Source organism: Rosa chinensis, chromosome 6 (assembly GCF_002994745.2).
Source record: "Rosa chinensis cultivar Old Blush chromosome 6, RchiOBHm-V2, whole genome shotgun sequence".
Taxonomy (NCBI): domain Eukaryota; kingdom Viridiplantae; phylum Streptophyta; class Magnoliopsida; order Rosales; family Rosaceae; genus Rosa; species Rosa chinensis.
This window is the reverse complement of record NC_037093.1, coordinates 21894643-21917430: the sequence shown is the minus strand read 5'-3', so window position 1 is coordinate 21917430 and position 22788 is coordinate 21894643. Positions and strand designations below refer to the sequence as shown.

General features: G+C 40.5%; 1 protein-coding gene, 1 long non-coding RNA gene and 2 other non-coding genes across 4 annotated transcripts; all 4 read left to right on the top strand.

Annotated features, from left to right (window-relative positions):
- The first annotated feature begins 8329 nt into the window (after positions 1 to 8329).
- On the top strand, positions 8330 to 16901 carry LOC112169418 (putative pentatricopeptide repeat-containing protein At1g12700, mitochondrial). Its single transcript, XM_024306443.2, has 2 exons — positions 8330 to 10134; positions 16709 to 16901. The coding sequence occupies exon 1, from the start codon at positions 8330 to 8332 to the stop codon at positions 10130 to 10132; it is 1803 nt and encodes a 600-aa protein (XP_024162211.2). The 3' UTR covers positions 10133 to 10134; positions 16709 to 16901.
- A 33-nt stretch (positions 16902 to 16934) lies between these two features.
- LOC121049849 lies at positions 16935 to 20596 on the top strand. Its single transcript, XR_005801452.1, has 2 exons — positions 16935 to 17587; positions 19634 to 20596. It is a non-coding gene; the product is annotated as an uncharacterized LOC121049849 (long non-coding RNA).
- Positions 18476 to 18577, top strand: LOC112174929. The gene has a single exon (XR_002926240.1). It is a non-coding gene; the product is annotated as a small nucleolar RNA snoR109 (small nucleolar RNA).
- On the top strand, positions 18701 to 18802 carry LOC112174926. The gene has a single exon (XR_002926237.1). It is a non-coding gene; the product is annotated as a small nucleolar RNA snoR109 (small nucleolar RNA).
- Positions 20597 to 22788: the final 2192 nt, after the last annotated feature.

The window sequence follows — 22788 nt, the reverse complement described above, 5'->3', positions numbered from 1 at the left end:
CTCAGTAGACTTTGTTTTGGGGGGTCAATGATCAATGTTCTGTTTATTTCAGTACTCTAATGTTTATTTCAGTTCGGCTGGCAATACACACATTACTGCCTCCCAAAAACGTGTGGATTTTATAAGTAATCTGATGTTTTGCGTGTAAAAATGTGCAACACTCTGTGAACCATAGAAATGTGCGTTTTTTTAGGGGGTATATTGGGGGGCAGTATACTCATTATTGCACCTCAATAATGTTTTTATTTCGAGCCAGTAATCTTCTAATGTTGTTACTAAAATGATCATTTTGTTTTTTGTTTTTTTGCTTCCCATAATGACTAGACCTAAATTCACCTTGTTGAGTGCCCTAACCATAAAATCATAACTCTTTACCCCCCAGTAGACTTTGTTTTGGGGGGTCAATGATCAATGTTCTGTTTATTTCAGTACTCTAATCTGCTATTTGAATGTAAAAGAAGGTATTATTGCTTGTCTACTGGGGGCAATAGGGAGATGATTGCCAACCAGTAATGTTTTATCTGTGGTTCATTTATCCCTTGTATTTAGGTCTAGTGGGGGGAAAAACACACATTACTTCCTCCCAAAAACGTGTGGATTTGAGAAGTAATCTGATGTTTTGCGTGTAAAAATGTGCAACACTCTGTGAGCCATTGAAGGGTGTGTTTTTTTAGGGGGTCTATTGGGGGGCAGTAGACTCATTATTGCACCTCAATAATGTTTTTATTGAGGGCCAGTAATCGAACCAAAGAATCGACAAATTAAATTGAACAAACTGACAAATATTTAACCCAAGTTAAATAAAACTACCGGTTCAGTTATTACAACTAGATATGTAAATTATGGACAAGGTTTGGAGCAGATCAACTTAAATATAAATCTATTTAGTAACAACAAAATCCAACCCGACCCAATCTGATTACATGGCGAATCATCAATAATTTAGTCCAAATTCGTATCTCGCTAATGGATACACGGTCCACTAGTTCGATCTATTTATTATAATAAACAAGGGAAGGAGGCTCATGCTGGGAAAATGGAAGAGTCAAGCTAATAAGGATCGAGTTGAAATGACACAGAAAGAAGAGTTGTATTTCCTTGAAGCTTTTAGAAAGTTGCAGAAATTAATGAGAATAGATAGATAATGGACTGGGTCACGAGTACAGAGAATATAATGCTGAGGGAGAGGATTTAGGAGCTTAGGAGAGGATCCTCTATATATGAGTCGTTGAGCAATAATTGAGGGGTGAAAGAAACTAAAATTACCAAGTCAATGAGTCAACAGGATCAGAGATAGCAGAAAGTACTGAAATGCTGCAGAGTTTCAAATATTTCTGAGGACCTTTGCGTGTACAAATTGACCAAGTCAGAAGATGGCACATAGCTACTTTAACATCTCTATATAGGATGATCAAGATTATTTTCTTAATTTTCCAAAGCCTTGCTTGTGGCGGGTTTTCTTCTGTTCAACCTTCCTCAATCATTTCGCACCTCCAAAGATTCCAGTTATTAGTTATATACCAAGACCATCTCCGTTCAAATAATAAGATCTATAAGTTGTACGACTCCAATTATTCGGAGCTAAATTTTATTCGGCCAACAAATATTGCACATGATAGACCAACCTCAAACCCCTTTTACTTATGCTGTACAAGATGGTCTAAATGTAAAAAAAAAAATTTGGCCTTTTTTTTTGTGTGAATAGACATAACCTGTTGTAACTCCATATGAAACCTCTAGCCGCAGCCGTCTCTCTCTCCCTCTCTAACTAGGGTTAGGGTTTCTTGACTGCGTAGCTTCTCTCTCACGTCAATGGCAATTGATGCAATGGCAGCCCGCTTGGCCTCCTCCCTAGCGCTAGCTGATGGAAAGCAACTGGTGGACTTACATCCATCAAAAGGATTGAGACAACCTGAAGCATTCATGGTAGGGAAGCTGCTCACGGCACGAGAATACTCCAATCGCTCTTTCCTTGGCTTGTTCCGATCTGCATGGAGAATCAATGGCTGATTGAATGTTGCAGAACTCGGAGAAGATGATAGGGTCTTGTTCACTTTCACAGATCCTTTTGATCAGTGGCGGAACTTGGAGCCGAATCTTGGAGGGGCCGGAAAAAAAAAAAAAAAAAAAAGACTACAATAACATTTTTTTTTTGGGGTTTGGAACCCAGTCAAGCTGGGAGGCTCATCCCCACGCCTATTTTATTAGTTGCATAAATTAAGTACAACCGGGGGGACTTGAAACCTAAACCCCGTCCATAAAATCACAATACAACTAATTTCAGAACTCAGAAGTATAAAAATTATTTAAATAGTACTCTACGCTCTTTTATAGAACTAAAGCCATCAAGTATAGAATGAATCAATTGTTTTCAGTTTGGGCATGATTTCATGAGCCTAGTTTCCAAACATGATCATAATTCATACCCAAATCAATAATGAATACGATAAAAATTAAAATTGAAATCAATAAATAAAAGTCTGTACTCACCTTGAGCTCTCTGTGGTTTGAAATTGAACTGATAATTGATCACTGTAGACTGTAGTCTGTACCAGTAGTAGATGACCTTGCAGAGTTGTTTTGTAGAAGTTTAGAAGATGATGTGTTGAAGTTGAAATAGGGTGACTGACTGTTGCTCTTTAATGACTACTTAGTCACTTATAATAATAAAATATGAATAAGCATGAGATTCTTTTCTGACAAAAACTAAGCATGAGGTTCTTGTATGACAAAAACCAACAACGTGAACAGCAAAGGCTGGCCATGCCTAAAAAGCAAAGCAAATAAAAGGTTTAAAAATTAATAATTTAGTAAATTGGGGCAATGGGGGGGCCATATATATACAAAATTGCTGACTTTATTGATGTTATACACGGCTTGTTAAGGAAATTTGAAAACATTGGGGGGGCCATGGCCCTCACCCGCCCCTATAAGGATCCGCCACTGCTTTTGATGTGGATAAGGTTTGGAAAGGAGGACCATGAGGATATAACCGGGCTCCTATAGCTTTAGCACCGTATGACGGTGTCAGTCCGGCATGGGAGATACCACTAAAGAAATCATTCTATTGGATGACATTGCAAGGAGTGCCACCGGCCTTCAGATCTGAACATATTATGCTTCTGATTGGGAGTACACTAGGCGAGTTCATGGAATTTGATCGTCCGGCCTTTCGGACTCGAGTCTTGTGCATCAGGGTTGAGATCGATTATGTCAAACCTCTCTTGTTTTGTCGACGTTTCAGGGTGGAAGATGAAGTCTAGTTCATGGTGCAGTTTCGATATGACAAGCTGTTTGGTAGGTGCGGCACCTGTGGCCTCGTTACCCATGTTGGCCTCCCTTGTGCAGGGCCAGATCTAAAGGAAGACCGTGACATACCTGTTGGCACGGTGGGCAACCCACGGCTTTGGCCATGTTACGGGGACAGGAAAACTGTCACTAGCTAGGGTAACGGTAAACAATCAAACTCTGATCTTCAAGGCTCAAATACATAATAGCATACTTGAAGCTATCCTACCTCAATCTGTGATGGCCATGCGTCAACATCAAAGACAAGTGCAGATTAGAGAATTGAGTGAACCAAGACTCAATGAAGATCCAATCACAGGACAACACCATAGTAGGGAAAATGATGAGGTAATTATATCTCCAAAAAATTACGTTTAAGTCTTGCTATTGGAAAGAAAAATTTGGATGCAGTGACTATGGGCTTGTTGGAAGGACCTTCGAACAACAATGATCAACCTAAGAGAAAGAGAGGACGTCCTGTTGGAAGTGTGAACAAGCTGCCATATGGAACAGCAGGAAAAGAAAGAAAGAAAGATGAAGAACAAGAAAAGACAAAGAGCAAAAAGACCAACTTGATGCTGAGGTTGTTAGCTGCTAATGAGCCTGAAACAAGTACTAACTCTAACCCTAAGGGGAAAGAGAAAGTGCTTGCTTAAGGTACAAAATTTCAAGACGTTCTGAACATCAAGTCTTTTCAAGTGGGAGTGATTTCTATATACTTTTCTAAGATGTTTCTAGTTGATATGTGTACCACAATTGAGTGCTGACAGATTAGACTAGATGAATTGATTTTGCCTTAGGAAGTGAGATTACTTTTACTTAATTTGTTGGCTTGTTGTTTCAGCAAGCGACCATTTTAGTTTTAATGAGTTTAGGTGTGACTTAGATAGGACATCTGGTTAAATTCCGGATCTTCTTTATGTAAGTTCTGTTAGAGTCTGGCCTGTTTTCATGGCTTTGATATCTAATAACATCAAATCCTTTCAAAAACAAAAAAAAGACACAGCCTGTTGTTGAAGAGTTTTTAAAAGGTCCAAAAAGTGGACTTATCTAGGATCGGAGCTGGCCTAACAACCTATCCCATGTCTCAAGTAACGACCACACCAAGTCACCAAACAATTCCACAAGGCACCTACTGATCTGGCCTGCAAAAACTGGTTATCAAAGCTAGTGTCAATCCCTTACCCTCTCGACTTCTCTTGCTTTTCTATTTGATAATTTGAGAGTTGGCTATAATAGAAGTTTTTATTTGTAATTTTATTATTTTTTGACAAAACTAGTGATGTGGTCATTGACCATATTGATGAACGGAAGCATTGACCAGTCGCCCCCTTAAACATTACTAGCAACATGCAAGCGTTTCTTGCGGGTGACATTGTGTTAAGGGAAAATGGTCTACTAAAATATTGATTAACGGAAGCATTGACCACCGCCCCCTTAAACATTACTAGAAGCATGCCTGCGTTTCTCGCGGGTGACATTGTGTTAAGGGAAAATGGTCGACTAAAATATTGATTAACGAAAGCATTGACCACTGCCCCCTTAAACATTACTAGCAGCATGTCTGCGTTTCTCGCGGGTGACATTGTGTTAAGGGAAAATGGTCGACTAAAAGGAAAAGTTTTTTTTTTTTTTTTTTTTTGAACATAGAATAGTGGTGGTTTGGCTATTTTTAATTTCAATTTACACTTTTATCTATTTATCTATGCTATTATTAAGAGAAAAAGGTTTGTGTTGATACCCAAAAAATCACAAGACATGCCATACGCACATTTCAACCCCAAAAGGGAAATACACATTCAAACCACATTCAGAAAGACAAAAAGTTACATATCGAACCTTCATGCCATACATGTAGACCCACGCCACAACTACACTCTTAGGGCTTGCAGAAGTGGGTGTGGTGTGGAAGGTTACAGAAACACATAATGCTCGTGTTTTGATTTAGTGTCGTTGGTGATTCAGTCTTGGGCTGGAAATCCAAGCTCAATGACTTAAAATCAAGAACGAAATGATGAACATGAAAATTGGGCCAGCCTCTCTTTTAAAACCCAAAGTCCATGTCAGAAAAGCCCAAGTTCCCTTTTCTTCTTCTTCTTCTTCCCGTCTTACCTCCCTCTCCTGCAGCAATCTCATATCTCATATTTTCCCCGCAACAACCTAGTACAAGCCAAAATCACTAAGTACGATTGATTCCTTCTATTAGTCTTTGAAAAAGGAAATCTTATGACCAGTTAAGAGATATTCTCCTCTTCCTTAAACAATGACCCCACAGTTCCCAAGCTTCCTCGTCTACCTCGTTCCAGGATTTGCGACTGCAGCTGCTCTGTTGCAATCGTTGTCTACTACTGCAGCGACTGTCTCTTCCTCCCAAAACTTCATTTCTCAAGTAAGCTTCTCTTTCACTGGATTTAAGGGATGAATTGTGTGTGGATTGAAGAAGAAATGCTTTACCCAAAAACCGTGTGTTCCCAATAGAGTCTGTATAAAATGAGATTTAGGATTGAGATAGGCATCCGGCATAATCGAGCAAAACCCCGAAAATTTATAAACACCTATAGCAAATCAAGACTTCAAGCCTTAAGCATAAGTCTAGCTTTCAGCCATTTTCCCAAGCCCTCATTCAAACCAATTTCCAGAAACCCTATATCCAAAATCCGTCCAATTCTCTCACCGCAGTGTGTTTCTAGCTCCGACACCATGCTTCACACTGTTAACCTCTCTATTTCTTTTTCCTGTGATCTGAGTCACATACAAAGTCTTCCCGCTATTCAAATTGTTGGGTTGATTTTGGCCTAGTTGATGTTTAATTCAAAAAGGACCCTCACACTTTGTTAGCCAAAATCTAAAATTTTGACATAATTGACCCTAGAAGATTAATAAACTTTGAGAATTAATTAAATAACAAGGATAATTAAGACATTTACAAAAGGGTTTTTGTCTATTTACCCCATTTTTAGAGATTTTTTTTCCCACTTACCCTATTAAGTTTTTTTAATTCCATCTTATCCAAAACACTCTAAGGAGGTATTCCCTAATACTCTATTAAGTTTTTATTTTATTTTATTTTAATACCATTTTACCCTCACCCCTTTGTTACTTAGAGAGAGAGAGAGAGAAAATGGAAGAGAGAGAAACCATAGGAGACTTCGCCGGAGCCGGTCACAGGTCGCCGGATTCCGGCCAACTTTCGCTGAGTCTGGTCACCCGTCGCCGCCCCCCGAAATTTTCTGAAAACCTCGCCAGAGGTCCTCAAAGAGGTCGCCGGAAAGGTTTATTGCCCTAATAGATGTCTATTGCCCCCAAATAGACTATTGCGTCTATTGCCCCCCACTAGAACTTTCGCTAGTCGGAATGAAAACTAATATTCCTAAAATAAGATAAATAAAACTTTGATTAAAGAAAAAAATAAAGAGATTATATCAATTTAAAGACGTTTATTACTCTGCAATAGATGTCCATTGCTCCCTAATAAACATTCAAAACTTTTTTTTTCCTTTCCTTCTGTCCAATTACTTTAAAAAAAAAAAAAACGAAAGAACGAAATTGATCTGGGCACCTAATCATTGTTCTCCTCTGCCACCAGCGCCAGAGAACTTTGGTCCAGTGCCGGAGAACCTTGGTCCAGTGCCGGAGAGCGTTGGTCAAGCACCAGAGGGGCTGGATCAAACGCCGGACGCCAGAAGGGCTGGGTCTAGCTCCGAAGGGGCTAGGCCAATGTGGTAAGGCCTGGGTGGAGTGCCGGAGGGACTGGAATGTTGCCGGAGTCGGAGGTCAGTCGGGTGGAGAGAGAGACATTGAGATGAGAGAGGATTAGTCAGTGGCACTGTGTAATTCATTAATTAAGCTGAGGGCAGAATAATCATTTCTCTTTAAATTGGGTTAGTGGAAATAAAAATCTGTTGCTAGGGTAAGTGGGATAACTTTTGCTCATTTTTGTGCTTTTGGTCAAAGACCCTTTAAAAAATGTGTTTTTATTGAAAAAATAAAAAAAATCACCCATAACTCACTTTTTTCTCTCCCATTTTCTTTTCTCTGCGACAAGCGACAACTAACTCTTTTCTTTTTTAGTTTTTGAAAAAAAAAAAAATTAACTTGCATATGCAGAGCATGTGTGAAGAATGCTAGTATTTTATTAACTTAATTTAATAATTATGTTATGAAAGGGTACTATAGACACTTTAAAATTTGGTGAAGCCATTTAACACCAAAAGAGACCTCCATTTATAGTAGTAGAAAGAGAAAATGTTCCAAACAGTACCCGAATTTAGGCCGACTCCTAACTTCAGTACCCGACTATGCAAAACTATCACTTTGGTACCCCAAGTTTGAAGCCTGACCCAACATTCATACATGCCGTCAATAACGGCGTTAAGTCTCAAGCCACGTGGCAAACCTTGAGGGGTATTTTGGTCACTCAATGTGTTAACCCAGATTTTTTTTTGTTTCTTTCTCCCTTCTGTTCTTCTCTCCCCCTCCCCTATGTTCTTCTTTATTCTTTACTTCACTCTCTCTCTCTCTCTCTCTCCCCCCCCTCCCCTCTGTTCTTCTTTGTTCTTTACTTCACTCTCTCTCTCTCTCTCTCTCTCTCTCTCTCTCTCTCTCCCTCCCCCTCCCCTCTGTTCTTCTTTGTTCTTCTCTCCCCCTCCCCTCTGTTCTTTATTCTTTACTTCACTCTCTCTCCCCCCCCTCTCCTCCCCCCTCCCCCCTCCCCCCTCTGTTCTTCTTTGTTCTTTACTTCACTCTCTCTCTCTCTCTGCAAAAGATAAGGAAAGAAGAAGATGGATCTGCAAAATAAGGTTTGGGTAACGAAATGACCCAAATACCCATCCAAATTTAGCATGTGGATTGTTAGTTAACACCGTCATGGACGGCGTGTATGAATGTTGGGTCGGGCTTCAAACTTGGAGTACTAAAGTGATAGTTTTGCATAGTCGGGTATTGAAGTTAGGAGTCGGTCTAAGTTCGGGTACTGTTTGAAACATTTTCTCTAGTAGAAATAGAAATTAGCTTATCCCAGCAGTCACAGGCGCTGGAGATGATGCGGAGAGCTGCTGCTGCTGCTTCTTCTTCTTATTGCAACAACAGAGGTAGAGGAGGAGGAGGAGGTATGCCTCGTCTTCATTCTATTCTTGTTTTCTTCAACAATATCTTTGTATATTCCTTTCATTATTCTCAAGCTTCAGTGGCCAGCACTATTAGAAACCCACCGAAGCTCACTAATCTTGGGGTTGGGGATGGCGTAAGTTTGTTCAATGAGATGCTTCAAATGCGTCCTCTGCCTTGTGTTGTCGGTTTCAATCAAATCATGGGTCACATCGCAAAATTGAAACATTATCAGGCGGTCATTTCTCTGTATACCCAAATGGATAGGCTAAGAGTTGTTCCCGATGCTTACACTCTCAATATTATCATCAATTGCTTTTGTCATTTGAACCAAATGGGATTCAGTTTGTCTGTGTTGGGAAAATTCTTCAAATTTGGTATTCAACCAAATATCACAACCCTCAACACTCTTATCAAGGGCTTTTTCATTGAAGGGAAAGTGTCTCAAGCAGCACTACTTTTCAGCGCAATGGTGGAGCGAGGTTGTAAGCCGAATGATGTTACTTTCGGAACACTAATAAAGGGCTATTGCATGATGGGAAATAATACTGCAGCTATTCAATTGCTTAGGAAGATGGAACAACAATCTCGAGATTGTAAGCCTAATGTGGTTGTCTATAATATCATCATTGACAGTCTCTGTAAGGACACACTAGTTCCTGATGCATTTAAGCTCTTTTCAGAAATGATTAGTAGGGGCATAGCCCCTGACGTCATTACTTATACCTCTTTGATTCATGGAGTTTGCAAATTAGGCCAGTGGAAAGAAGCTACGAGATTGTTGAATGAGATGGTCAGTAAAGATATCTTCCCGAATTTAGTAACCTTCAGTATCCTGGTCGATACACTTTGTAAGGAGGGGATGGTTGTGGAAGCACAAAGTGTGCTTGAATTGATGATTCAAAGAGGTATCAAACCTGATACAGTTACCTACAGTTCACTTATGGATGGCTACTGTCTGCGAGGAGAAATGGAGAAAGCTAAAGAGGTTTTTGATATGATGAATAGCAAGGGCTCCGTTGTTAATGCTTATAGTTATACCATACTGATAAATGGATATTGTAGGTGTAAAAGGATAAATGAGGCCATCAGGCTTTTTCACGAAATGTCTGATAGGGGACTGGTTCCAAATACCGTCACATATACTGCTCTTATGGATGGTTTTTGCAAAGTGGGAAGAATACTAGATGCCCAGAGATTGTTCAGTAAGTTGCAAGCTTGTGGCCAAGTTCTTGATGTTCAAACTTATGCCGTTCTACTGGATGGCCTGTTTAAAAACCAACAACTTGCTATGGCAATGGAGTTGTTCGGGGAGTTGGAATGCATGAAGCTGGATTTGAATATAGTAATATACAGTACTCTTATTGAAGGTTTGTGTATAGCTGGAAAATTTGAATCCGCAAAGGACCACTTTTACTGTTTATCATCAAAAGGACTTGAACCTGATGCGAGGACGTACACTATAATGATCAAGGGACTTTGTGAAGGAGGCTTAATTAGTGAAGCAGAAAAGTTGCTTAGGGAAATGGAACAGAAAAGCGTTGCTCCTGATGATTGCACATATAACACAATTATCCGAGGGTTTCTCAATAATGACGAGACAGTAAAGGCAGTGGGACTTGTTCACGAAATGATGGACAGGGGTTTCTCTGCAGATGCATGGACGATGGAATTAATCATTGGTTTATTGTCTAAAGATAAAGTAGATCCTGCTTTGTTGTCATTGATAGAAAAGTAAGTAATTATTGTTTAAGTATAATGTATTTGAGGGAGATTGATGAGAGAGATGTGTTCTTATTATTGAGAATAGGAGCCCTATATATAGGGATTACAAAGTGCTAGTTCTAATGTTACAAGGAATACCAATCCGTGTAGGATTGGGAAATCTAGAACCTTCTCTCCTATTGCTACTCCTAGTTTGATAAGGCACACTAAATCGATATTCCTTCAACACTCCCCCTTGTGCCGCTTCAAACTTGGTGGTGACGCTTCATCCGTTGCCTCGTTAAAAACCTTGCCAGGTAACAAAAACCCTGTGGGATAAAAATAACCCTGGTCGAAGGACAAAAAGAGCACAACACGTCCTTCACTCTTCGAGATCGAACATGTAGACATCATAACTCCCCCTGATGTCGATATCTCCCCCTGATTGCTATAATCGTGGGAGTTCGGATAACTTTCTCAATCCGATGCTCTTCACATGTTTCTCGAAGGTGGATTTAGGTAACGACTTAGTGAATAAGTCCGCTACATTATCCTCTGATCGGATTTGATTCACTTCAATCTTTAGGAGTGATTGTTGTTGCTGATTATAAAAGAACTTAGGCGATATATGCTTGGTGTTGTCGCCCTTGATGAAACCTAACTTCATTTGTTCAATACAAGCTGCATTATCCTCATAAATGCATGTAGGTTCATTTGTGGTAGACTTCAAACCACAACTTCCTTGAATGTGTCGAATTACGGACCTTAGCCATACACATTCACGTACAGCTTCATGTAGAGCAATAATCTCTGCATGATTTGAGGAAGTAGCAACAAGGATCTGTTTTGTAGACCTCCAAGATATCACAGTGCTTCCCATGGTAAAGACATAACCAGTTTGGGAGCGACCTTTGTGAGGGTCAGAGAGGTACCCTGCATCAGCAAAACCCATCAAGACATCATTGTCGTTTTAATGGAGGGAGATAGGAGAATGCCGGCCACCATGAGCGGTGGCGGCGCCGGCGGCGGCAACATGGCCGGCGGCCATTCCATGGACGGGGGCGTTTTGCCTCTTGGGGTCCAATCCCAATTTTCCGTCATTCCTTTTCTCTCTGTAGGGATAGAATAGGCCCATATCAATCGTACCTCTTAGGTATCGAAAGATTGTCTTTATACCAATCCAATGGCGGCGTGTTGGCGCAGAGCTATGTCGAGCTAACAAGTTCACTGCGAATGAGATATCCGGTCTTGTGCATTGAGCTAAGTACAATAATGCGCCTATTGCACTCAAATAGGGCACCTCGGCCTCTAATGGTTCTTCGTCCTCATCCCTTGGACGAAACGGATCTTTTCCGGGCTCAAGACTACGGCCGATCATGGGAGTACTCGTAGGCTTTGCTTTATCTTCATTAAAGCGCCTTACGATTTTCTGAGTATATGCAGACTGATGGATCAAGATTCCATCACTACGGTGCTCGAGTTCTAAACCGAGACAAAACCGTGTTTTCCCAAGATCTTTCATCTCAAATTCGGATTTCAAGTATTTAGCAGTTACCTTCAACTCATCTAGAGTTCCAATTAGGTTCATGTCATCGACATAAACTGCTACGATTGCAAATCCGGAACTTGTTCTTTTAATGAACACGCATGGGCATATTTCATTGTTAATATATCCCTTCCCAATCAAGTAGTCACTTAGACGGTTATACCACATCCGTCCGGATTGTTTTAATCCATATAGTGAGCGTTTTAATCTTATTGAAAACGCGCTCCGTGGTTTAGAGCCACTTGATTTGGGTAATTGAAGTCCATCTGGAACCTTCATATATATCTCTGAATCTAGATCCCCATAGAGATATGCTGTAACCACATCCATAAGCTGCATGTCAAGTTTTTCGGAAACTACCAAACTGACAAGGTAGCGGAACGTTATAACGTCCATTACGGGAGAATATGTCTCCTCGTAGTCAATTCCAGGGCGTTGTGAGAAACCTTGCGCCACAAGGCGGGCTTTGTATCTAACAACCTCGTTTTTCTCATTACGCTTTCTAACAAAGACCCATTTATGGCCAACAGGCTTTACACTTGGGGGTGTCTGCGTTACAGGCCCAAATACCTGTCTCTTTGTTAGTGAATCCAATTCAACCTGGATTGCATCTTTCCATTTAGGCCAATCCGCTCTTTGTTGACATTCTTCAACAGAGCGAGGTTCGATATCATCATATTCTATAATTCCTTTTGCAATATGATATGCAAATGCATCATCAATCGCCATAGAATTTCTATCCATCATCTCATGTACACTAGTGTAATTTATGGAGATCTCTCTATTCTCTGGAGTTGGTTCTGACATTGGAGCGTCCCCCAATGATGTCTCTTGGACATAACCATAATCCGGAATATTCTCATGAGATGGATTATTTACATCGATGATTAATGGATTATTTTGTGCCGAACTCGCTTTCTTTCTTGGGCGAGAATCCATCGAACCTATGGGCCTCCCGCGCTTCTTGGCGGGAGCCGTGGGCCTAGCCACAACGTCACCATCATTGAGAGATGGGACGTTGGCGCCATGCTCATGCATTCTTGAGTTGGCGTCATGTCCTCTACTTTTAGGGACATCAATCCTTGCAGGCACGTTTGCAGCAGGTATGTGTGATCTCGTCACTTTAGCGATATCAGAAAACGCATCAGGCATCGAATCTGCTACGTTCTGAAGATCGAGAATTCTCCGCACTTCAATTTCTGACTGTGCGGTTCGGGGATCAAGATGAGACAGAGTGGGGACAGACCACGACAATTCCTGTCGTTCCTGTTGAACATTGATGTTCTTATCTCCCCCTAACGACGGGAAGACTGTCTCATCGAAGTGACAATCCGCAAATCTAGCGGTAAAGAGATCGCCTGTCAAGGGTTCTATGTAGCGGATAATTGTTGGAGAATCATATCCAACATAAAGGCCTAATCGTCTTTGAGGACCCATTTTGGTGCGCTGTGGCGGCGCAATAGGCACATAGACTGCACACCCAAATATGCGTAAGTGTGAGACATCAGGCTCATACCCAGTAACCATCTGGGACGCAGAGAAGGGTTGAGTGGCAGTGGGCCTCAGACGAATAAGCACAGCTGCATGCAATATTGCATAGCCCCAAGCAGAAATAGGGAGATTGGTGCGCATCACCAATGCTCGAGCAACCATTTGTAGTCGTTTAATGGTGGCTTCTGCGAGACCATTTTGGGTATGAACATGAGGAACAGGATGTTCAACATCAATCCCAATGGACATGCAATAATCATCAAAAGTCTTTGATGTAAACTCCCCAGCATTGTCTAATCTTATAGACTTAATGGGATGATCAGGGTGGTGAGCCCGTAACTTAATTATTTGTGCTAGGAGTTTAGCAAATGCAGCGTTCCTTGTGGACAATAGCATGACATGTGACCAGCGTGTCGATGCATCAACCAACACCATAAAATATCTAAATGGTCCGCATGGTGGTTGAATAGGTCCACAAATATCACCTTGGATTCTTTGCAAGAATGGTATATTTTCTTTGGTGTCCTTTGCATAGGATGGTCTCGATCCTAACTTTGCTAAAGAGCAGGCTTTGCAGAACGAATGATGGGCTTTGGAAACAACCAATGAGGATTTTGGTTGAGCCATGAAGTCACAATGGACTTTAGAAGTCGAAATTTGAGTCAGAGGAGCAGAGGTGGCGTCAAAGCCACCCTTGAGCCGCAGGGGGATGGCGGCGCCGGCTAGTGGTGGCCGGACTTGAAGGGGGAAGGCACCGTGAGGCGCAGGTGCTCCTCCTTGATCCAAATTTCGAGTTTTACTTCCTTTCGTTCTGAAAAAGGGATGTCCGGGTGAAGTCTTTAATATACGGATCATCATGTCACGACCTGGGTGTCCCAAACGGTCGTGCCAAAGCCTATACGTGTCGGAATCCTATAAATCATCTCTCATGACATGGTTGGATTCAATGACTCGAATAGTGGTTGCATACAACCCACTAAAGCGACACATAAGTTTCTCTAATACTCGTTTATGTCCGTAGTCATTAGAGGTGATGCAAAGGAACTCTTGTCCATTCTCACAATGTGTTTCCACATGAAAACCATTGGCTCTTATATCTTTGAAATAATAAAGTTCGAAAAACATGTCTACGACATGAGATAAAATAAATCGATACTTTATTAATAATATCCAATGATGACACCAAAGTTTCGTGACCATAATCTAATCTAATATAAAAATCAAATCGTAGACAAATCGTAGTCACTCTATCCGTTTGGCAATTTCAATTTAGTTGTGACCAGGTAAGGTAAGGCGAGATTTTGGTGGAGCGTTGCTCACTTTTAAAACCGTTCTCTTAGATCAAACCTTGCCTAGACATCACAAGTACTCTTGAGTACGCTTAGAGGGAAAGAGTTAATACAATAAGTCATTTTATTGATATAAGGCATAATTGCCATGACATAATTCTTGGAAAAATAAAAGACTATAAATAAAAATCTGCGGTATTTTGTCTTCATCGCCAGATTTAAAGTCTTTGTGAACTCGAAGTCTTGATCACCATGATGCGACTACCTTCGTAGGTACATTGCAAATTCAGGTCCATTGATCAGACGTTCCATATCAGAAATAGACACCATAAAGAGGATTCTCCCTTGATTGAGGCGCATTGGCGCAATATGCATAGTCCCTAGGACTGGTGGCGTTGGAAAGTGGTGCCCATGGCCAACGTTGGCTCCATGGTTTCCAACCCTATTTCCCTCAAAATCACGCCTCCTACGGTCGTGGGATTGTCGCCTTGAGCGATTACCTTCTTGAGCATTTCGATCGTATGGATCATGACGTCGATGGCGACTTTCTCTAGCCATAGGACGATGCTCTTGATAGCTATCTTGAAGCCTATCAAATCTTCTTTTCACAAGTTCATTGCCATGTCTTTCAGTAGTGACCATAGCTTCAATAAGCTGTTGAAAACTTGTGATTCGCCTTGCATTTACATGAGTCCGGAATAAGTCAGAGGACCTCATAGCATAGACGGGGAAGGTATTGAGGGTTTTCTCAATCAATTGGTCTTCTGTGATTGTTTTTCCACAGAGACGCATCATTGCTTTGATGCTGAGAGCTTCCGAATAAAATTGCATGACAGTGTCAAATTCATAGAAGCGAAGATCGTTCCATTCTGCTTCTGTATTCGGAAGAATGGAGTCACGAACATTGTCATATCGTTCGCGAAGCGCATGCCAAAGCTTTATGGCGCTATCCTCATTTATGAACTCAAACTGGAGGTCACTATCCATGTGACGTTTCATAAAGGCAAGTGCCTTGGAATTATCTTTCTCAGTTTGAGGGTCTGGAGCTGTTTCTATAAGACAAAGCTCTTGGATTGTATGCAATAAATCACGGGCAATGAGGTGGATCTCGACATCAGTGACCCAAATTAAGTACCTTTTGCCTGCATAATCCAATGGAACAAAATCGAGTTTGTTTGTGTTTGACATCCTGAAAGATGAAACAAAAACAAGTTAGTTTCGGAGTCAATGCTTCCACGAAAACTAAATAAGATTTCCGAGCTATGCTACCAAGAAATCGATTTCCAAGAATAATTGGATTAGACCGAAACAATGATGTTTAAATGGTCAAAATCTATGCTCACGAACGCTCTTAGTCCGTAGCTTACGAACGCTCTTAGTTCGTTAAATCGATGCTTACGGACGCTCTTAGTCCGAAGTCTTACGAACGCTCTTAGTTCGTTAATTGCGTGAATCCCCACGATTCCGCTTTTCTCAAAAATCGAACCCACGTTATAAGAAAGGTGGGATGTAGAAGAAGGGAGGTTTTCAAGTCCCCGAGAAAAGAAGAAGAAATATAAATTCTGAAATTATAGGAACTTCAAAACTTACTCTTTTGAATACTTACTTGTATTTGGATCACGCGCGTGTCGATGCAGGCGTGATGGAGCGAAGCAATCCGAGTAGATTCTGTTCTGAACAGCTTGTACCTCGATTGGTGTACAGATCTCAATATGACTCCGATAAGGCTGAAATTCGGAGGTTAGATGGAAGAGACAGAGACGAACAACTTTGATGAAGAAAGTTTTTCGATCTGAGCTTCCGAACTAGACGTTTCGAGGCTTGCAAGAAGACGGATGTGCACAGGAACGGGAAAAAGATGCAGTGGGTGTGCGTTGGCTTGTTTGCGCAGCAGGGATGCTTCGGTGGCAGCAGGCTGGAACGCAGGGCTGCAGGGAGGGGGCAGCAGGGGCTGCTGTGCAAGGTTGCAAGCGCACGGGCGCTCGGGCTGCAGCGAAGGCTCGGCTAGCTCGGGCTAGGGGCTGATTTGTGAATGAGTTTTGGTTTTCTGTTTTGTGGTTAGAGTCGTGCTGATAACGTGTTTAAGTATAATGTATTTGAGGGAGATTGATGAGAGAGATGTGTTCTTATTATTGAGAATAGGAGCCCTATATATAGGGATTACAAAGTGCTAGTTCTAATGTTACAAGGAATACCAATCCGTGTAGGATTGGGAAATCTAGAACCTTCTCTCCTATTGCTACTCCTAGTTTGATAAGGCACACTAAATCGATATTCCTTCAACAATTATGAGGTTAGTTTCCGTATTTGAAGCTTATCCTTTTCCTATTACAGTGAAGCACTTCAACTGCTGGAATCTTTGACAATGTAGATAACTTTATTGTATTTGTAGGATATCAATCCCTCATGTGAAACGACAATGTCAGTTTGCATGGAAAGGGATAGGATGATTGATGTTTGAGGGATCTTGAGATGGGTAGGTAGAATATTTGAGGGAGAGCTAGAGTTTGATTTTGAGCATTGCTTTGTTTAGCATTTAGGGAAAACTCTTTCGGAGCTACTTTTATGATTGGAGTGCTGCTCTGTTTTTTTTTCTTTGGTTACATGGAGGTCTTAAACAAGACCTAAAACAGCAAGAGAAATGAGCCAAGTTACAGACCATGCAGAGTGCGCCTAGGTCTAGAAACTTTAGGGAGGTCATCAAGAGAAGCAGTAGCAAACTCAAATAAGATAATACCATGGTCATGCTCCAAACCAGTCTCAGCAAGGGAATGAGCATTGCAGTTGTGTTATGAGATTCACCAAGAGGATGGGACTCAGTGTCTCTATGCAGAACAAGGTTTACCAGGATTGAAGAGTACAATTCAGTCTCAATTTGGTAATATTGCAATTCAAAGCCATTCAGACCAATTAATAAGCCCCAAGCTTTAGCATCTAACAATTGGCCTGAATACCTAAATTTGCTTGGAAGATCACCAAGGTCGCCATTGACAAAGTGTCTGGGAAGATCACCAAGGTCGGTAGGTCATTTTCCAGGTCCAGGGACTATGACACCATGGGACCCAGTGTTAAGTAAGTCCAGTGGTCCTGACAGGGAGTTGCAGGAGTGTAAGGAGGTTGTGCATTGCGTCACACTTCATGAGATTGATGTCATCAACAGCAAGTAATCAAATTCTCAGCCTTCCCCTTGTTTGTAGTCTCCTATAGTTCAGACTATTTTCCAGATTGAACCTTGGAATTGGTTTATATACTATGCAAGTTGAATATTGGGTTTGTTCTGCTTATTGGTTAACATTCTGAAAATATTACAAGTTTCTGCTGTGAGTTATTTTAATTGAAACAAGGGGTGTGCTGTATTTGTAGGAAATATGTTGAAGTGTTTAAGCCTGCCAGTTCAGTACAATCAAATTTTAGGCATATCTTGCATTGCGAGCATGCTGCTGTGGATAAGTCTTAGATTTTATCTTTTCAATCAATAGACAGAGCTTCTGTAACAGAATGGGTTACGGAAGCCTTCCTTTGAAGTCATTAGTGTTGTAATGGCATCAGTACTTCAGTAGTTCTCACAAAGTCTTAGATTTTATCTTTTCAATTCAGAATATAAACTTGGTTGTTTGATTGTGTTTGACATTGTTTTTGTGTTTGTTTGGTTGTACCAATTCAAAATTAAATGGCATGTATGATATCTCTCAAAATTGCTTTAGTTCTTGCAAGCACAAATGCACTCACATGAAGATACATATTTATGCATATTAAAATTCACTGCGTGGTCTAAGATGCAGAAGAAATAGGTGTTTTACCAATGTTTATAACAATAAGATAATATATACCCACCCACATAAATCTAGCCCTCCTGAATCAAAACACAACTGGAACCAGAGTTGAGAAATTAGTAGAATTATTAGAAGAAAGAAGCTTTACTTCCTGTTCAACTGGATATATGCTTTTTATGGGTGTCTATTTTGAAAAAGTAGAGTTCTTTATGAGGCTTCATGTGCCAAGAGAAGGATTTGAACCAAAAATCAGTACCTTTGATCTTGAATTGCCAAAGTGGCTGTAGCCAAATCAAATGGTTGAGAAGTTTACTGGCCGGCCACTGTGAGACTTCTGTAAATCCTTGCCTATGGATCTGCTTACCGAGCTTCTCACATTTCTTTTAATGTTCAACTATTTATATGCTTTTATTGTTTTTGAAGAGAGTTGATTTTATGGAGCTACATGTACCAAGAGAAGGGTTTGAACAAAAGTAAGTACCCTTGATCTTGAATTGCCAAATTGGTTGTAGCCAAATCGAATGGTTGAGAAGTTCACTGGCTGACCATTGTGAGATTTATCTAAATCTCTGTCAATGGATCTGCTTACCGAGCTTCTCACATTTCTGTTGAATGTTTTTTGTTTGTTGTATTGAGTGGGTCTTATGAGAAGGGGAGAAGAGGGAACTGGCGTAAGATATAGCCTTTTCAAGAGGCCCTTCTCTAACATCAATATGTTAACTACGTCACCTTCCACGCAAATTTGCTTGGACTCCCCAGCTGTTTGCTTCTATCAGTGCCTAGTTGCTTACATATTTTTGCTTCTTCTTCTTCTTCTTCTTTATTTTTTATTTTTTATTTTATTTTTAAAGATGCTGTACCTTCCAGGAGAACCTTCATAGCATACCTTTCAGCCATCTAATAAGAGAAAATATAAAGTAGAAATTAAGTTAGAAAAGGCCAACGAGTTCCAGCAATACCTACAAAATTACAAATGGGTCTCAGTTGGTGAAAGAGAGAACATTCTCTTTTGCTCAACATTGGTTCCAGTGTTTCTCTCTATCTAAGATGGTTTTTTCTTCTTAATTTCTGTTACATATTATATCTAACCCTTTGGCACGTAAGAGACCGTTAGATGTGAACCTTTCCATTCAATTGCATTGGTTCAAACTTAGTTTTGACTTATGAGGTTGTTAAGGTTTGATGTGAAATATGTAGCATGTCTTCTTTCATTGAACTTGCACATAGATATAAACATGTACAAGATGTTTAGGAATTTCAAGATGTTTATCATTCTGTATTCTTGTTTTAGATTTGGATTCCAAAGAGAGAAAAAAAGGTTCAAATCATGTAGGCGTGCAAGCTGCTTGGGTTGAGTTTTGAACTTTACTTTAGACTCACTGTTACCTCTGGATTAATGTAAGAATTTACTTCTGATTATATTTTGTCTCTTCCAGAACACAAGGATTTCTGGCTCTCTTTACAGGAGATACTGGTGAAATTCATTCAGAAGTGAGAGAACAGATTGACACACAGGTAGCAGAGTGTAGAGGAAGGGAAGGCAGAAATTGTGCCAGGTGTTCTCTTCATAGATGAGGTGCATATGCTTGCCATTGAGTGCTTTTCATTTTTCAATAGTGCTTTGGAGAATGAGATGGCTCCAATTTTAGTTATTGCTACGAAGAGAGGGATCACTACGATCAGAGGCACAAACTATAAATCCCCCCATGGGATTCCAATTGATCCCTTGATCGCCTGCATATAATCACCGTTCAGCCTTATACAGAGGGTGAAATTCGCAAGATTCTTGACATAAGATCCCAAGAATAAGGAGTTGAGATGTCTGAAGAGGCAAAGCATTTGTTGACCTAGATTGGTGTAGATGCATCCCTGAGATATGCCATCCATCTCATAACAGCTGCTGCATTGGCATGCCTAAAGCGGAAGGGAAAGATTGTTGAAGTGGAGGATATTAACCATGTTTATCTGATGCTTGATGGAGCATCAGAATCAGTACATGTTCAACAATGCTGATGAAGATGATACCAATGCCATGCAATCTTGAGAAGTCCCTCTGGACTAGAAAGACTTTGAGGTTATTGGAGTATGTTGCTTTAGCGGTTATGTGCAGCATTGAGCTTCGCTTAGGGGAAATGGCATTACTAGTATGATATATCCTGTGAGGGTGTTAGAATTTGGCAAGTAGTTTTGTGGATTTTCTTTGTGTAGAGTTGAATCTGTAAGTTTTGTCTACAGTTGATGTACTGAATGGGAGACTCTGCAAATATGTTTACAATGGTTTTGGGCTTCTCCCGCCCAACCATCGCCAATTTTGGTTATAATGCTCAGATCAAGTTCCTTGCTTATACAAGTATCCTTTACTTGAACTTCGTAGTAAAAGTCTAAATTGATGTCATACTGAATTTCATGTGCCATTTATCTCATAACTGGTCGATTGTTTCTTCAAGAGTTTTATCATCCTTATTGTAAAGTACACAGTTTTCTGTACTTTTAGGCCATATCTTCTGTCTATTATTACAGTTATGATTTATCGATTTAAATTAATTTATAACCATTTCTTCAGGAACTGTGCTCTATTGAGAGACTAAAGTTAGAAGTTTGAAAAATACAACTCAAGGTTTCAAGTCATTTGCAAGGTATTAATTATGTATTTCTTAGTACCGTGGATCGATATAGTGAACTCAGGGATGTGTCATAATTTTTTTTTTTTTTTTGTTCTAGAAAATACTCAAAATAGTGACAAAGTGTGCTACTACTCCAAGCCGCGATCTGATTTTGATAAAGCTATCTCCATGAGGTGTTTTCACAAGTGGATGATCGAACGTTGGATCTCCATTCACCTAACTTGGAGGCTTACCCAAGTTTTCACTTGACCAAACCTCTTGAATTTTAGTGATCTCGGCAATGTGTCATGAATTATTATTTTTTGGTTTGTGTCATAAATTATTTTATATAAATATATATATATTAATGATATTTAAAAAGTGACAAAAAATAAAATAAAAAAACCAAAAATTTGAGCTCCCTGGAGAGTTGAGAACGCTGGCTTTCTTCGTCTTCCTCAGCGGCGCTGGAGATGATGCGGAGAGCTGCTGCAGCTGCTTCTTCTTATTGCAACGACAGAGGTATAGGAGGAGGTATGCCTCGTCTTCATTCTAGTCTTGTTTTCTTCAACAATTTTTTTCAATCTTCCTTTCATTATTCTCAAGCTTCAGTGGCCGGCACTATTAGAAAGTCACCCAAACTCACTGATCTCGGGGATGGCTTAAGTTTGTTCAATGGGATGGTTCAAATGCGTCCTCTGCCTTGTGTCGTCTGTTTCAATCAAATCATGGGTGGGTCACATCGCAAAATTGAAACATTATCAGGCAGTCATTTCTTCGTATACCCAAATGGATCGGCTAAGAGTTGTTCCCGATGCCTACACTCTCAACATTATCATCAATTGCTTCTGTCATTTGAACCAAATGGTTGGGAAAATTCTTCAAATTTGGTATTCAACCAAATATCACAAGCAGCTTAGTGGAGGAATTAAGCAAAGAAGCTTTTAAGTCACTTTCAGTCTTTTAATTTTGGCTTTGTTGGGTTTTTTCCATTTACCCCATTTTTAGGGATTTTTTTCCCACCTACCTATTAAGTTTTTTAATTGCCTCTTACCCAAAACACTCTAATGTTTTTTTTGTTTAATACCATATTATCCTCACTTCTTTGTTACTTAGAGAGAGAGAGAGAGAGAGGAACTATAGGAGACTTCGCCGGAGTCTGTCACCAGTCGCCAGATTCCGGTTACCGGTTGCCGGAATACTACCAACTTTAGCCGTATTCCGATCATCGGTCGCCGGAATCCGGCCAACTTTCGCAGAATCCGATCACCGACTGCTGCCCACCGGAATTTTTTGAAAACATCTATTGCCCCCTAATAGATGTCTATTACTCCCTAATAGATGTTTATTGGCCCCCAATAGACGCATATTGTCCCCCATAGAACTTTTGGTAATCGAAATGGAAACTAATATTCCTAAAATTAGACAAATAAAACTTTGATTAAAGAAAAAAAACGAAGAGATTATATTAATTTTAAAACTTCTATTGCCCTTCAATAAATGTCTATTACCCCCTAAATAGACATTCAAAACTTTTTTTCTTTCCTTTTATCCCATTACTTAAAAAAAAAAAAAAAAAATTCATTTGGGCATCCAGAAAATGCTCTGGGCACCCAAGTCAAATGCTAGACCGCTTCCTTGCCTCGTCTCCTCCTCCGCCACAACCTCCAGCTTCTCCAAAACCCATCCTTGTCATCCTTGTCATCCTTGTATCCAAAATGGCTGGCATGAATTCTCTTGTAAATGTCATAGTGTCATACCTCATTAACGCATCCTCAGCTCCGGCGTCTTTTTCGTCGCGCAGAAGCAGTGGTAACTGGGGCCATCAGATCTGACCAAAACCGTCGCTAGCAAGCTGCTCGTCCTTGATAGCGACGACGCCTTAGGTGACTGGTCACCCTATACCAATTTAAACCGGCGCAATGATTTGACCGTGATACGCGGTGATGGCAGCAGTCCTCCGTCGTTCCCCGTCGTCCACTTGCAGA

What these genes read in the sequence shown, in the direction of transcription:
- LOC112169418 (XM_024306443.2), top strand. Translation starts at nt 8,330, where the DNA reads ATGCGGAGAGCTGCTGCTGCTGCTTCTTCTTCTTATTGCAACAACAGA.